Genomic DNA, 14,433 nt, shown 5'->3' with positions numbered 1-14,433 from the left:
CCTGCTAAGCCTACATATGCTGAATAACTCCACATATCCCCATCTACCACACAGTTCAGCAGTTTTTGTTGACATTTCTATAAAAAAAGTAAACTTTCCCTACAAATTACTCTTTTTGTAGCTGCTGTAGTTGTTCTTTTGGTTTACACAGACTCAGCTGGGTCGTGTTCCTTCTTACAGCATCCTTCAGGTTGATTAAGCATTTGGTTCATGTTGACAGATTGTCTGCTCCACCCACACGCAAACACTTTATGAAGCTCGTTTGGCTTAACCACTTGTGGTGAGCGTTCTGTGCTTTTTTAAAAAAAAACTTCCTTTTAATTACTCATTTATTCCCCAGCTCTTTTTAATTTAAACCTTGACCTTAAAGTGCTCTTTGATTACAAAGTGTAATTACAGACTCATTATGGCATACACAGTGATGAGATTATTAGCAGTGATTGGAGCAATTATCCAGATATCGTGTATAGTTTGCTCTGGACACGGTGAGAAACAAATAGTTTTGAAGTGGTTGTTGTTGCAGCTGGAGAAGAAGGAGACTACTGCAGATGCAAACAGTAAAGCAACATGAATGCTTCAAAAATGAGCTTTAACTTCAATCTTTTATCTGTCTGAATATACATGTGTTGTTTCAGTTGGTGAGAACATGTTGCAGAGTTTCATCACACCTCAACTGGAGCCCATAAAGACACCCTCTATTGCATATTGCCATATGACTGTGACTCTTTTTCCAATTTGGGAACATATTAAATAAACATAACCATATTTCAGTTAAATGAAACCTTCTCTTTCCTCGATAATTCAGAATCATGTGATTCCCAGCATTTAAAAGAGTGACCTTTTGAGCCTGTGAGTGCTTTGCAACTATTCATTCATTTAGTTTATCCAGAGCATTAATTAGGGAAGTGCCAATTTTCATCTGAAAGGGCAGAGCACGCAACATTTGTCAGACACATGGGCCACAGATGTTTGAAACAGTCTGAATAGAGATGCAGCTTCCTTTTGCCTGAAACCCTATGAATGGATGAAAAAGAAAAGGGAGCGTCACCACTGAATAGATCATGGTTCACTTTAGTATCTTATTGCATTAGAAATGTCTCTATATTATTGCAACCGATCCACCAGACCCATTTTCACATTTCAGATTCACCAAAGTCTGTTTGATGGAATACAGACGGTATGAGAGATGAATTTTAAGACCAAACATCTAACTCTTTTTTTTCATGGCCTCTCACCATGTGAGGTGGTGGGGAAAAGTGAAAAAGAGAGCTGCACCAAAATCTGTGAAGTGTTGCGAGAATTTCTATTTCTTCCACTCTGTTGTAAATTTTTGTTTTTTTTTCGAAGGGGAAAACATTGTGATGTCTCAGGCAAGGTGGAAAAATGAAACTGTAATGCAGATGCTATATCTGAGCAGGTTTTTGAGACTGTAAACCTTTTAATGGTCATTAAGCAGCAAGTCTCTTTCAGAATCTTGGATCCAAGTGTTTATTATAACTTAAGGCACAAAGGGCCCTTGATATGGAAAACCAAAGGCATTGCAAATTGGTATTGGAATATTCACACACACACACACACACACACACGGTCAGGTGGTTGAGACCATCAGGGGCAGTTAAAGCCGTGCCCAGACTTGAGATTAATGTTGATATGAAACCCCATGTATTGTTGCAGCTGTTGACTGTTGAGTTTAGGGGTTGGAATTGCTGGCTAATTTAAGATACAATATACCGAGAATGTTCAACACCTAGACTAATTGGAATTTTGCAAGACAATCATATAACCATATATCACAATATCTGATTAAAGAATATAAAATGCCCCTAAGAAGGTAAAGAGTATGTATTTATTCACTGCAATTTGGTGTCACTTTCACCTCTTATCATGCTTAATCTCTTCTCACTGCTGTCTTCTTCTGAGGCCAATTAACTTCTGCTCAAGTTACACCCATTCATGTCAAAAAGGCCACTACACCGAGTCATAAATTAGTGAAGCTTTGTGTAAAATTAGCAGGGAAATCTGTGTAGAGCACCCTCCATTTTTAAAATAAAAATGTCCATTATTTGGAACCAGAGATTCAATAATTCTATCACACGAGTCAGAAGAACAACATAAAGCTGTTTTGATACTCTGTCCCACAAAATGTTGAGACACTGATGGTGTGAAATGCAACTTGTTTTATAGAGTCGCCATAGGACGGTTTCCCAAGGTATGACATGTTTAGACAGCCAATCAGCTTAAAACTAAATCAGCTTAAACTAAATTACGGCAACAGTCAGAGAAGGGTATCATCAAATGACTGATAATATAGCAATAATGTTGTTTTCCATCAAGTTATTGCTTTTCTTCAATTTTAAATTCTTTCTGATAGAATTATTTTAATTTCACAATAATTAAATGTTTAACAAGGGGCAACTTTATCATACAGCACAGCATAGGAGCTGCTATTGACCTTTAGAAACATTAAAAAGGATAATACATTTGGGAATAAATGAAACAGAATGAAACAGCCCTACAGTAAATAGGCTGTTAAGTTATGAAAGAGTCATATTGTTTTGAATGATAATCATAGGAAATCTCTGTCATATCAAAAACAGGTTATACAATGATATAAACTCATTAGAAAATAGATTTTCAGTCATGCTGCTCCTACATGGCTGTGGAGTTTTCATAGCATTGTTGCTATAGTAACGTGTGAGGTATGGCACTATATATACATATTGCATTATAAATAGCAAATATTTCAAAAGTTTATTTAATCTATTTTATTTGATGACAGTGGAATCCATTGCAGTGCATATTTGCATTGCATCTTATTTGCATTGCATTGCATCATTTCTCTGTTAGCCAGGACAAACTGGTATTTCCCTCCTGACTCCACCTCCATCCCTTCAGAGCTTTTCAGAGAGGTGCCCTTGTTTTTTTTTTTTTTTGTCAAAGTACCCGGTCACCTATCCTCATGCCTTTCAATTTTTGCAAGAGATTCTGATGCTGAGGTGCTCATAGAGTTTCAGCCAGATCGTAGGAGTCTTTTGATCTTTTTCTCAATGGGGCAGAGGTATCCTTTTTTCCTTTATATATAAAATGTTGATGCTGCTCTTTTCTTGCTGCTCTGCCAAATGCTGCCTCATTGTCTGTCTTTTTTGCTCTCCGGCTCTTCCTGTGCTCATGTTTAAACAGTGTCACATTAGTCCACTGTAGCTTTAAGCAACTAGAAAATGCAATAGAACTTTTAAATGCCTGTGTTGTGCAGTTTGCACAAAACTAGTCCAAGAAAAAGTGCTACACAAACTTAGTTTGGAAATTGTAGCATTTTTATGTAGATTGTTTTGAATGTGTCTTGTAAATAAGCATTTGTTGGGAGGTTGGACTCAGGGACCAGGATGGACACATGACATGACCCTGTTTTGATCATAAGCTGTATATTAACATGAACGAAGTCTGAGTGATGTCACTCATTGGTTTCTGAAGGGCTGTGTTGTAAGCCCATCTATGGCGGTTGCCATATCGGAAATGCTGACTGTCAGACTCTAAGGTCAGCTTCACACACAGGCAAAGAGCAGGAGTTGAGGCGGGCCTTAATCCTCCTGACAAACCGCTATAGCGTGGGAGCTTGCAGTCTGATCCACCACACCCCTACTTATGCACAACTTGTATCCTTCATGAAATCAAAACGGGTGAGTTATTAAAAAGAAAATCCACCCCCAGTACAGTGTGTGCTGATGGAGACAAACTCATCAGACCAACATTGTTTTTTGAACCAGGCTCTTAACATGTTCATTTATGTTGTCAAAAGGGACATTTTAATGGGGTGTGTATATAGGGCTTCAGGGTCTTTGGCAGCCAGCCTCAAGTGGACACTTGAGGAATTGCAGTTTTTTGCATCTCCGCATTGGCTTCATTTTTCAACAAGGGAGGTTACTGCTTAGTTGTTTGTTTTTTTACATCTATTTTAGTAATTTGTAACTGTGTGTGAGAATGACTTGGAAAAACTATAAATGTATCCTTTAACATGGCTGTAAACTTATTTTGCAGTGAAAATGTTGCCACACAAATTCTTAGCTATTTTGCTCCAGAAACCATGACACGGGTCCTTTTTAGATGTTCAGAGCCTGACGAAGATGAGATTATTAAAGTTTCTATCAATGCACGGCTAAGCATGACGAAGCAGCAAAGCTATACACTCATTATTAATCTTTTAAGACCCTTCCACTGTCATTGGAGGGAAAAAGCCAAGTTGACTTCAGCTTCCTCAACTGTCACTGGCGGAAGGATGTTTTTAAGCTTTCCACTGACATGAAGAGACTGTACAAACTGTCACACTTGTTTCTTTTATCTTTAATGCTTCTCTTTCCAAGCCTCCAACTTCCTCCTCTGCTTCTTAAGATGTCCTTCAAAACATTTATTTTTTCCTCGCTCTTGCCTGCTAAAAAACAAGATCCTAGATTAAATGCAAACCAATAATATCTGAATATTGATCTTTGACTTTGACTGGAAGATAAGTGGCCTTTATCTTTTTCTAAATTTACCGTCTCAGTTAATACCGGTGGTCAGTGTTGTGGATTGCAACTGATGTATGTAATGGAAAACAGATGAGTTTGTATATCTTTAATGCTCACAATTTAAGGCTATAACACAATTACTGTACCCTGTAGGAGAAAAAAGTATCTTATTTAGTAAAGAAAGGGAATTGTTATATAATGCTGAGTAACCAGTCTAACATTCAAACCCATTAAAATGATAAAACATGATGATAATGAATGAGTACTGGGAACAAAAAGGCTAAACACAAAGCCACCCTTAAATAATCTTATGACTGGCATTATTTCTGACTGGCTAAAAGTTTGAGATTCCCTCTGAAGTTCAATAACAGATGTTTGCATCAGTCAGAGCTGAGCCACACTAATGCTTCAGTCATAATTATCTTCAAACATGATGCCATGGGGGCAGACGGAGATGTAGTCTCTCTGCTGCCAAACTTGTATGTGGGATGCTGTAGCTGTTGTCTTCTTTGTTTCATCCCGGCAGCCACCAACACTCCTTTGTGGTTTGGACAACCCACTCTCTCCTCGCTGCCTGTCCGACTTACCACCTGATGGGGTAAATGTACCAGTACATTGCCTGTGCTCTGTGTCAGTGTGATTTGTGACCACTGTTTAAGCCATGCCAGTTCCTCAGCACCTAGTAGTGGTATTCACAAATTCCTGGTAGATGTGGTGTATGTCCATTCCCTTGTAAATATACCTTGCATCGATTCCTTCCTCATCATAGTTTCCAAAATATTAAAAGCATCATCAAGATGTGTTTGTATGTAGTAGATAGAGCATGTGTAGCCTAGATCATAGAATATTTTCCATACCTCTTGTGGTAGCAGAGACATCCATTTCTTTGTCCTCATTGCTGTTCCTACCTTTTTCTTTAGTAGTTGTTCAGCATGGTTAACAAATGACAATGCTGACCTTCTCTTAATGTTATTACCTTCATTTAGCTCAGAATATGTTTGGCTTAATGCTTAAACTCGTCAAGTAAAACTGCAGATGACTGTTATTCGGCTGAAATCTTCATGTTGTTTCCAGTAATAAAGATGTGAGACTACGTGAGGTGAGCGTTTAAATGTCCAGAGTACCAGAGCTATAAAGAGAAGTAAAGCATTCATCCCATAACTCTGTAGATAAAATGACCATCGTGTACATTTTTCTTTCAGTAATGGTGTGAAAACCAAACTACAAATGAATTGAACCTATATGATGTTTTAGAAAGGGACTTTTTTCCTTCTAATCACAGTAATGAAATTAGAAAGAATATCAGTGGTGGTCTGCACCAGTCTTGGTCTCAGACTGGGTGGACTCCAGATTTTAAAATGAGAAAAGACAAAGTAAAAATGCCTGCCATTCCGAGACGAGACTTGAGAAAAGACCAATCTCAAGTACTACAACACTACTCACAACTTTGCATTAAATATTGTTTTAGGCACCCAAATACTGTATACTTTTTGTTGACCTTTTTTTTTATTTATTTATTTATTTATTTTTATTGTCTTTGTTATTGTTACTTGAGTGAACATAACTACATTTCCTTGGCATATTAAAAGCATAGCAGCTGCTATTGACCTTTTAGGTGCATATGTCAATAAAAGGCTTGTTTGTGATGGAGAGCTGGATTAGACATGTGTTAATGCTGTTGCCAGGTTGTGTGTCTCTTTGATTGCTGTTGTTAATCTCATTGCTAAATGAAAGAGGTCAGCACTTGGGTATAAACAATGTATAAATCCTGTTGCAGATTATTGATTTCACCATAAACGTAACCTTGTTCTTATGGCTGAACCTATCAGTCTAGCTGTCCTGATGTCACAACACCAGTTTAGCATCAAATCTCCTCAATCCATTATCAAATTGAAAACAGATCTAGCGTTCATTCTCATGTTCAGTTTCATATTTCTAACAGGATACTACTGATCTCTGCCACAATCATCACATTAATAACAAATTGCTGAGACTGTTCCTGATATGCCATCCTGTGCTAAAAGCTGAGCACAGATGAACAAACCATTAAACCTGAGTACCCTTAAAAATAAGTGCATTTAAAAAAGGATTAATGGTTTGTACTGTTACATAGAGTTCCTTCTATTTAAACAGAATCTAAAATGTAAGAAGCTCACTTTAAAATATATTTCTATCTAAAATGAGAGCTATAGATCTTCTGACTTATAATACTCTGGACACAGTGTGCCTTAGTTGTAACGTAATAAACTGAAAAATGTTTATGTGGGAGCTTCTCAGCATTGAGGACTGTCTTTATTAGGGTTGGGACAAAATATCAGTATTACCATACAACGTTATCCTGGTACAATTATTGAACTGCCAGTGCAAAATATGAATATTTAAATGAAGGAAATCTAGTGATGGGGAAAAAAAAAAAACAGTCACAGCGATCTGCGTGATCGACACACAGGTCCACATTATGAAACCTATCTTTTAATGCGCTTCATGAATATAAACTCTGATTAACTGTTCATGGCTCACGGCTCACAATTGCATCATGCACAGCATGTGGAGACATGGATCATGATTGTTGCGGGCTGTGCAATGAAATACGGGACAGATTATGTCCCTAACTGAGTCAGGGATGGAGCATGACAGACCGATAGAGTCCCATCGTAGCTTATCATCTTCTCTGTGTGAATCATCCGTACATTCACTGTGATCTGTTTTTATAAACCATCAAAAAATGTTCTAGAGCACTGTATGGCCCACGTAGTCTCACACTTTTCCTTCGTCAGTATGGAAAGGTTCTTAAACTCACAGCCAATTAATCTGACCCTGCCACTAATGCTTTCTTCTTCTTTTGTAAGTTAATCGCGGTTAGCACACCGCCTTTACATACACCACAGCCACTGTTTGGCAGTAGTTCCGCATTACAACCAGGCACCAGTTAAAACAACAGTTTACATTTTTATAAATTCATTATTCAAATATCATGACCCATCCCTGGTGTCATCATAGTCATATTATGAAACACAACCGCTGTATAGTGGATTTCCATATCGTGGGTCACGTACCCCATATCATATCGTACATATCGAGAGTAACTCTGGAAGTTACACCCCTAGTTGTTGGCGTGTTTGAACTCTTGAACATGAACATATTACATACATGTGCATAACCACAGATTTATCCTCCTTTAGTGTCCCCATCATCAGCAGGGAGAAAGAAAGAGAGGGTTTCAATTGAAGTATTGTAAGTTTTGAATGTCAAATTATCAGCCAGAATCTGCAACATTTATGGACATGTTTATTTCACATGTAAATGAATGGATGCTCTTCCGATTGTTTACGGGTTACTCTTAGAAACTAAGATGATCCAAAAAGCTGTTTTATGTTGAAATGTTTCGAATGTCCCTTCAAAACTCACAAAGGAGATTAATTTGTTACTGATAAATCTACTCTGCTAACCACAAAAAAAAAAAAATCAGATGTTCTTCCATGCAAGGCCTTAGAGTCGCTTAATTATATTAATGGTTCACCTTAAAAACCATTAGTCTCTCAGATCTGAAGAGCACTGCCTGTTCATCGGTATGTTTCAAGACACAAATTTACTGCTGTGCTGAGCCACACATTTTTGTAAAAGAATATTTTATCAAAACCAGACTAACCTTCATCTGAAAACCACTGGCTTTCAAGTCTGACAAGCCACCTCTTTGACTATCCTGTCATCTGTGTATTGCATGGAAAAGTGGTTGTAATAGTATTGAGCTCAGCTTTTTTTAATCAATGTGTGAAATTCAGGTTTTTGTGGGCCACTGTGTTCTGTAGCCCCCCACCCCCCTCTGTGTGAGCATCTCCTTTCACTTTTTTACAAAACCAGTCCCATTATAATCGGTCACAACTACTCTTTTCTTTGAATGTTACCTCACCTTCTCACTTCAAAAATACAGCCCTACATTTTCCAGAACTGTGGCAAGGGATTGGTTGTTTCATCGTCTTTTGTTCAACTAATTACGCTCTCTTTACCGAGGCTGTTCTTTTTTTTTTTTTTTTTTTTTTTTAGAGAGAGGCATCGATTTCAAAGAAGGTACACCGGAGCAAAGCAGGGAAATCAACAATGTTTGCTTTAAAAGATATAACACTTTAGAGACAGTTATCGTGTTTCATAGCCGATGACTAATGCCTGTCTGATTTTGTTGATTCACAGACTGTTATTTTTTACCCAAATGAGCTCAATTCTCTAATGTCAGCTTTGTCAGCACGAAACGTACCAATATCCCCAGAGTGTTCCCCTTGGGGCTCTGAGTCACACTTGCCTTCTTTCCACGTTCATTCTCTGTGGAGCATTTAAGGACTTTGCTTTAGATTTTTGTCACGCTGTCCTCGAGCACAGAAACATCACAAGAATCAAATGTTACAGAAGAGAAACACTTATGTCATGTTCCCACTGAGCAGATTGTTTCCTAAGGCTGTAAAAGGCTCGACAGAGTTTTGTTAAACTGTAGAATCCCTTGATTATCAATCAATTACACCTTTTAAAACAAAGACTGTGTTTACTTCCGTCATTAGAAATGTTTTGTCTCTGAGAACAGAATATTGAGTGTCTGTATTCATAACATGGTTTCGCCTTCGTCAGCTTTTTCTGAAACTTGTGATCTTTAGCTCCTGTGCAGAATTTCAAAATGTTTTGAGGCTCATTTCAATTGGGCAAATGATGCATTATGTATTTTGGTGGCTTATAAAAACAAACTCCTATGTGTCCTACATCAATTGTTAAACCTCTTCTAGAATTTCAGTCTAGATTCACTACAAAAATACCACAGATTGGACTGAACTTGCATTCAGTCCTTGTTTATACCTTTTTTGAAGTTACTATCCCAAAAAGGCTGATTTAATGGTTTCTAACGGGTCTTTAAACCTCACTGAAGCCCCCTATAGACCAGAATGTGTATTATTTTCTGCAATACACAGGTGTTGGTTGGAGTGACAAAAAAAGGAAAGCTGATCGTTTGTCTGGTGCAATAGAAAGGGCAATGATTTCAACAAAATTGTTGGCTTTTTTTTTTTGGCCATAAATTAAATGGTTTTCTATCCAAGAAGTCCAAGGAGCATGTTTTTTTTTTTTACAAACATTGTTCACAAATGTTAACTTGTATATTTATTCAGTGTACACTGCTTTTATCCAAACTTATTTCCATCTTATCTCGTATTCACATACAAATATATTCATCAATGGCAGAGAGATTCAATGCAGCGCGATGGTCTGGATCCAGAGCCCACTGTTTTTCACAAAAACACTTTGATTGAATAGTTGAAGATCTTCTACTTCCTGCGCCACAGCTGCTCATATGGGAAGCATCTCTACGAATAAGATGTTTTGCACCCTTTTCTTAGGATAAATATGATGTTTTTGATTTCAGCTATAAGGTGGCACAGAAAATCAAATCTGGAATCCAATCCGACCTCTAACTTTGGCTGACAATTTGTCACACAGTTCAGCTACCACCACCCTATATCTCCTTAAGTAGTGTCACTTTGAAAACATATCTGTCCTACTTTCTGTAAACTGAAATCAGATGGATGCATGTTTTTTCTACCTTTCGTGAAGTAAAAACTTTTCCCCTTTTTTTTCCTAATAGATCCCTTGTGGAGGACGACGACGCTCACATGAAAGTGGCTCTGGGCTATGGTGATATGGGCATCTCTGCTCACCTTCAGGCATCAAAGACAGGAAACACACGATTTTTCACAAGCAACACACACAGCTCAGTCGTTCTTCAGGTGAGTTCTCAGAAACGTTGCGGTAATGTCTCATGGAGAAGTCAATTCTGGGTCAAATAGGATAATGTTTTCCTAATTTTCTGTACCGCTCCTTTTAGCGATCCTGTTAATAATGTAGACATGATAGCTCCATCCCTAAAATAGTGCTGACTGCACACTGGTGAGGCTGATTCAGATTCCTTAGCATCAGTTTTTAAACGAGATAAAGCTCTATCTAAGTTAATCTATGCCTTCAACAAGACTACAAAATGGGAAATTTGTCCTCATTGAATTTCTTTGTAGTTTTAAAACCCTCAGCACAGCAAAAAAGCTCATAGCATGTATTATAGGACACAATTTAATAGCTTAGATAATATTAGGATGATTAACTGAAAGCTCTCGGGAGATGGTTTCTGTGTAATTTATTATGAAGAGTGAGTATAACAAGAACATTATGAAACTCTGTTGCTCAAGAATAATTACGAAAACTAATAGAAGATAATATGTTTTTTGAGTAACCCACATCCCTTCCAAAAATGTACATGAAGCAGTTACCAAGCAGTTTGATGTCTAAAAGTTACAAATCACTCTCTCACAGATAAGCAGGTAGAAGACGATTTGAGTTCACTTAGAAAGATTCTCTATAACACCGTCAACAGAACTTGTTGGACCAGATGTTGGCATTGGGCTGTTTCCTGCTGCCACAGCGATGGGTGGCCGTCATCACTTCCTCTTATTGAAAATGAATGGCTGTTGGCTGCTTTTTTTTTTCTACACATTCATCTTCTAGTTTTCAGAGCACAGTAAGGGAATGATAACAATGTTTAAAGGCCATGTCATGTGATCACCCTGCAGCCACATTTAGTCAGTAGACTTTGCAGGGACATTTGGAAGCATCCCACCAAAAACTCTGCCATTAATGTTGAGTTGTTGTGGCTTCTTTAAACCATGTATTGTATTTGATCTAGGATACAAGGCGTGGGAAGAGCATGATAAGTCCTGATATGATGCACGATACATTACCCACAAGTCACAATAATGTTAATATGGGAGTACAGTGATTGTGCACCAATTGATGTATCGCAGGACAATCATATATTGAGACATCACAATTCCTGAGTAATTAAAAAGTATAAAATCTCCCCAAAGGGTAAAGTGTAGCATTGAATGTATTTGTATTGACTGTAATTTAGTGTCAGTTTCACCTCTGATCTCTCTTCCCATGTTTCATCCTTTTAACTTCTTCTCATCGCTGTCCAATATTATCCCGCTGTCGTTGTCTTCTTCTTTTATTCCACCATCAACTTTTATTTCCGCCAATCGACTTCTGGTCGTATAACCCTCATAATAATGATTATAGTGAAATCACTTGAGTCAGGGCGATGATGCATTGTTGTATCGATATTTTGTCCCACCCCTATTGAGTACCATAAGTGCTGCCTAAGCTGTTGTACATAGAGACTCAGACATAAAGGATGGATTACTTTAATCATTTTTCCCATTTTAACAGTGTGAGATGTGGTAGTCTATGAAATCAGAAGTCAAACCGTTTATCAAGAATGTGGTGTGAGTACACATTGTCGGCATGTGGATAGGATTTCTTTGTTATGAAGCACATGCCTCCATGCTGCACAAGACCCTACTTTGTTGCTTTGCCAAGAAGGGACAATGCACTGTAGCTGTAAGCTCTGAGCATGTAATCCTGTGCCAGTTACATGAAAAGCATCAAGAAAAAGAAGGTTACAATCAGGCAGATAGACCAAGCAGACCAGAGGGCTGTCACCAACCATTTTTGGTGGTGCCTGATCTCACAGCTGACAGGTCAAGACTGACCAGTAATCATGATTGATCCTGCTTTTGAAGTTTGTGATTTTTGTTCCAAGCTAAGATACATTTTGGCTCAACAGATTTCTAAGTGTTATTATCTTCCTGCAATGTTCCAGCCACCTAAGCTTCCTGGGTAATCTCTCACCTTTCTGCTCCTGTCTCAGGGATTTGACCAGCTGAGGATAGAAGGTTTATTATGTGACGTCACGTTGGTGGCTGGGGACGGCGACGAAGCTTTCCCTGTACACCGCGCCATGATGGCCTCCTCCTCCGACTATTTCAAAGCCATGTTCACAGGTGGGTCAACATACCTCACACTGATGTGAAAAAATCTACTTTAGAGTGGGTGTGCTGTCATCTTTTGTGTGTGATGTTTTCCCTGTTGCTATGGTATACTGAATGAATGCTATGTAACTTATCTCTACATGCATTGTATTACCAGAAGAAATCATTTTGTGTTCATTAACATTTCAATGCTTAAACACAGTCACAGTGACGTCTGAGTCGCTTTGCCTCCTTTTGAAATGACTCAAATTGACCTTGTGCACACGTCACAAGAATGCAATAACTCTGTGCACTGTATGCAGAAGTGGAAAAACCTTGGAAAGTGGAAGTGTATGCTAGAGGAGTAGCCTATAAACTGTAAAGACTTTAACTGGATGCTAAAACGTTATTAGACTTAAAACACAATTTAAAAGTTTCAAGGTTTGGGGGCTTTCAAAAAAAGTGGTTTCCTGAGAGTGCAGCTAATCACATTTTCTGACACCTATTTTTTGCAGTGGTTACAGGCATTAGAATAAAATAAAATGTCCAATCTTATAACTGATGATCTTATTTGCTTCATCAGAATAAGTTTAAGTCTGTTACATTACCAATAATCCAATTTATAACAACACATTCTATATTATAGTAAAAAGGTTGATTTTAAAAAGTTGTAGGTGTTATTTTGGGCTTATAAAGAGTAGTAGAAGTAAGTTTGGATTTGGTATCTAAATTAAATATTGCAGATGAAGGGTCTGCAATGAAAAGAGAAGAACAGGTTAAAGTAGGTGTGAGGGGACACTGTACTTAGAGCGTGGGATAGTATTAGTGACAAGAAAGCTGTCTGAGCACTGATGCTGAGCAATGAGATTCCTTCTAAGACCTTCAATCCTTCCTCTAAACATAAGTCTTTTGACACTGCAAACATTTCATTAACATTTAAACATTATGGCAAAAGCATCTCAATTGAATGTTACATTTTATTTGCAGCTAAATTGAATTTGTTCAGCCGTAAGCCTCATTCTACAACTCCTTTTAAAACATCAAATAGTCGCAGCTCAGCGACCTGTCAGTTAAACGAGATTATGTAGGTGTTGAACCACGTGTGAGCCTCTGCTTTTCTCATCCTCTCCCGTCTCCTGATGCAGGTGGAATGAAAGAACAGGATTTAATGTGCATCAAGCTTCACGGAGTAAACCGAATAGGCCTGAAGAAGATCATTGATTTTATCTACACTGCAAAATTGTCGCTCAACATGGAGAATCTGCAAGACACACTCGAGGCAGCCAGCTTCTTACAAATCCTGCCTGTGCTGGACTTCTGCAAGGTTTTTCTTATATCTGGGGTAAGAAAGCAGACACATGGATACACATCACTGCACAGTATGGAGCTTTCCTCCAGTCGTCTGCGGGTGTAAAATCTCTTGAATGTCTGCTGGACAAAATAACTGGCTATAAGGATTCCAAAAAGTATTTTTTTATTCTTATTCTGCTTTTAAAGTACTTTAGATGTAATTCAATAATCTTGATTTGAGAAGCAGGAAAGCTCATTGACTTTAAGTTTTTTCCCGTCTGTTTTGACTTATCAAGGAGTAATTTTCAAAATAAATATTGTTTTAAAAAAGTTCCTACACTTGTTAGGTGTTCATTCGTTAGTTTTTTCTTTTGTATTTTTGTCAGCAGCAAACTTTTTTAAACAAAAACTGGATAGCTTTCAATAAATAATGGTAAGAAAAACAAGTGTCAGGTAGATATTAAAGGGAGGTATGTTGAGGCTAACGCACACTTAGTGCACTTAGACTTACACTGGTGACAAGTTACCAGTTACTCCACGTACAGGAGCAGTGTCTTGTTTTGCAAGGCACGCGAAAAAATATTAGAAATCTTTGGATGTTCATTTCAAATGTCAATGTTTAGAATCAATTAATTATAATGTGGAAAAAGTACAAAAAAACATCAGTTTACCTTTATCGATGGATTTTGGTAAGTTAAAAATGCATGATGATGAGCTTGTTTTTAATCATTTAAACTGCTGAAATGTTACTAAAACTATTTTTTTGTTGGAATTAATGGTTTTCAGTAATGATTAACATATTTTTTTTT

At 37.7% G+C, this 14,433-nt stretch overlaps 1 protein-coding gene across 4 annotated transcripts in view; it reads left to right on the top strand.

The window, feature by feature from the left end:
* The window catches only part of klhl13 (kelch-like family member 13), a 39,014-nt gene that overhangs the window by 13,741 nt on the left and 10,840 nt on the right, over nt 1-14,433 (top strand). For 2 of the 4 annotated variants that reach the window (XM_065963090.1, XM_065963092.1), the window contains 4 exons: nt 5,029-5,100; nt 10,123-10,264; nt 12,235-12,367; nt 13,480-13,676. In XM_065963090.1, the coding sequence (XP_065819162.1) occupies nt 5,029-5,100; nt 10,123-10,264; nt 12,235-12,367; nt 13,480-13,676 (544 nt within the window). The remainder of the gene's footprint in view (nt 1-5,028; nt 5,101-10,122; nt 10,265-12,234; nt 12,368-13,479; nt 13,677-14,433) is intronic. The other 2 variants (XM_029279774.2, XM_065963091.1) reach the window with 1 other exon arrangement.

The sequence above is a fragment of the Labrus bergylta genome, chromosome 14 (genome assembly GCF_963930695.1).
Source record: "Labrus bergylta chromosome 14, fLabBer1.1, whole genome shotgun sequence".
NCBI classification, from domain to species: Eukaryota; Metazoa; Chordata; class Actinopteri; order Labriformes; family Labridae; genus Labrus; species Labrus bergylta.
This window is presented reverse-complemented; position numbering and strand designations above follow the sequence as displayed.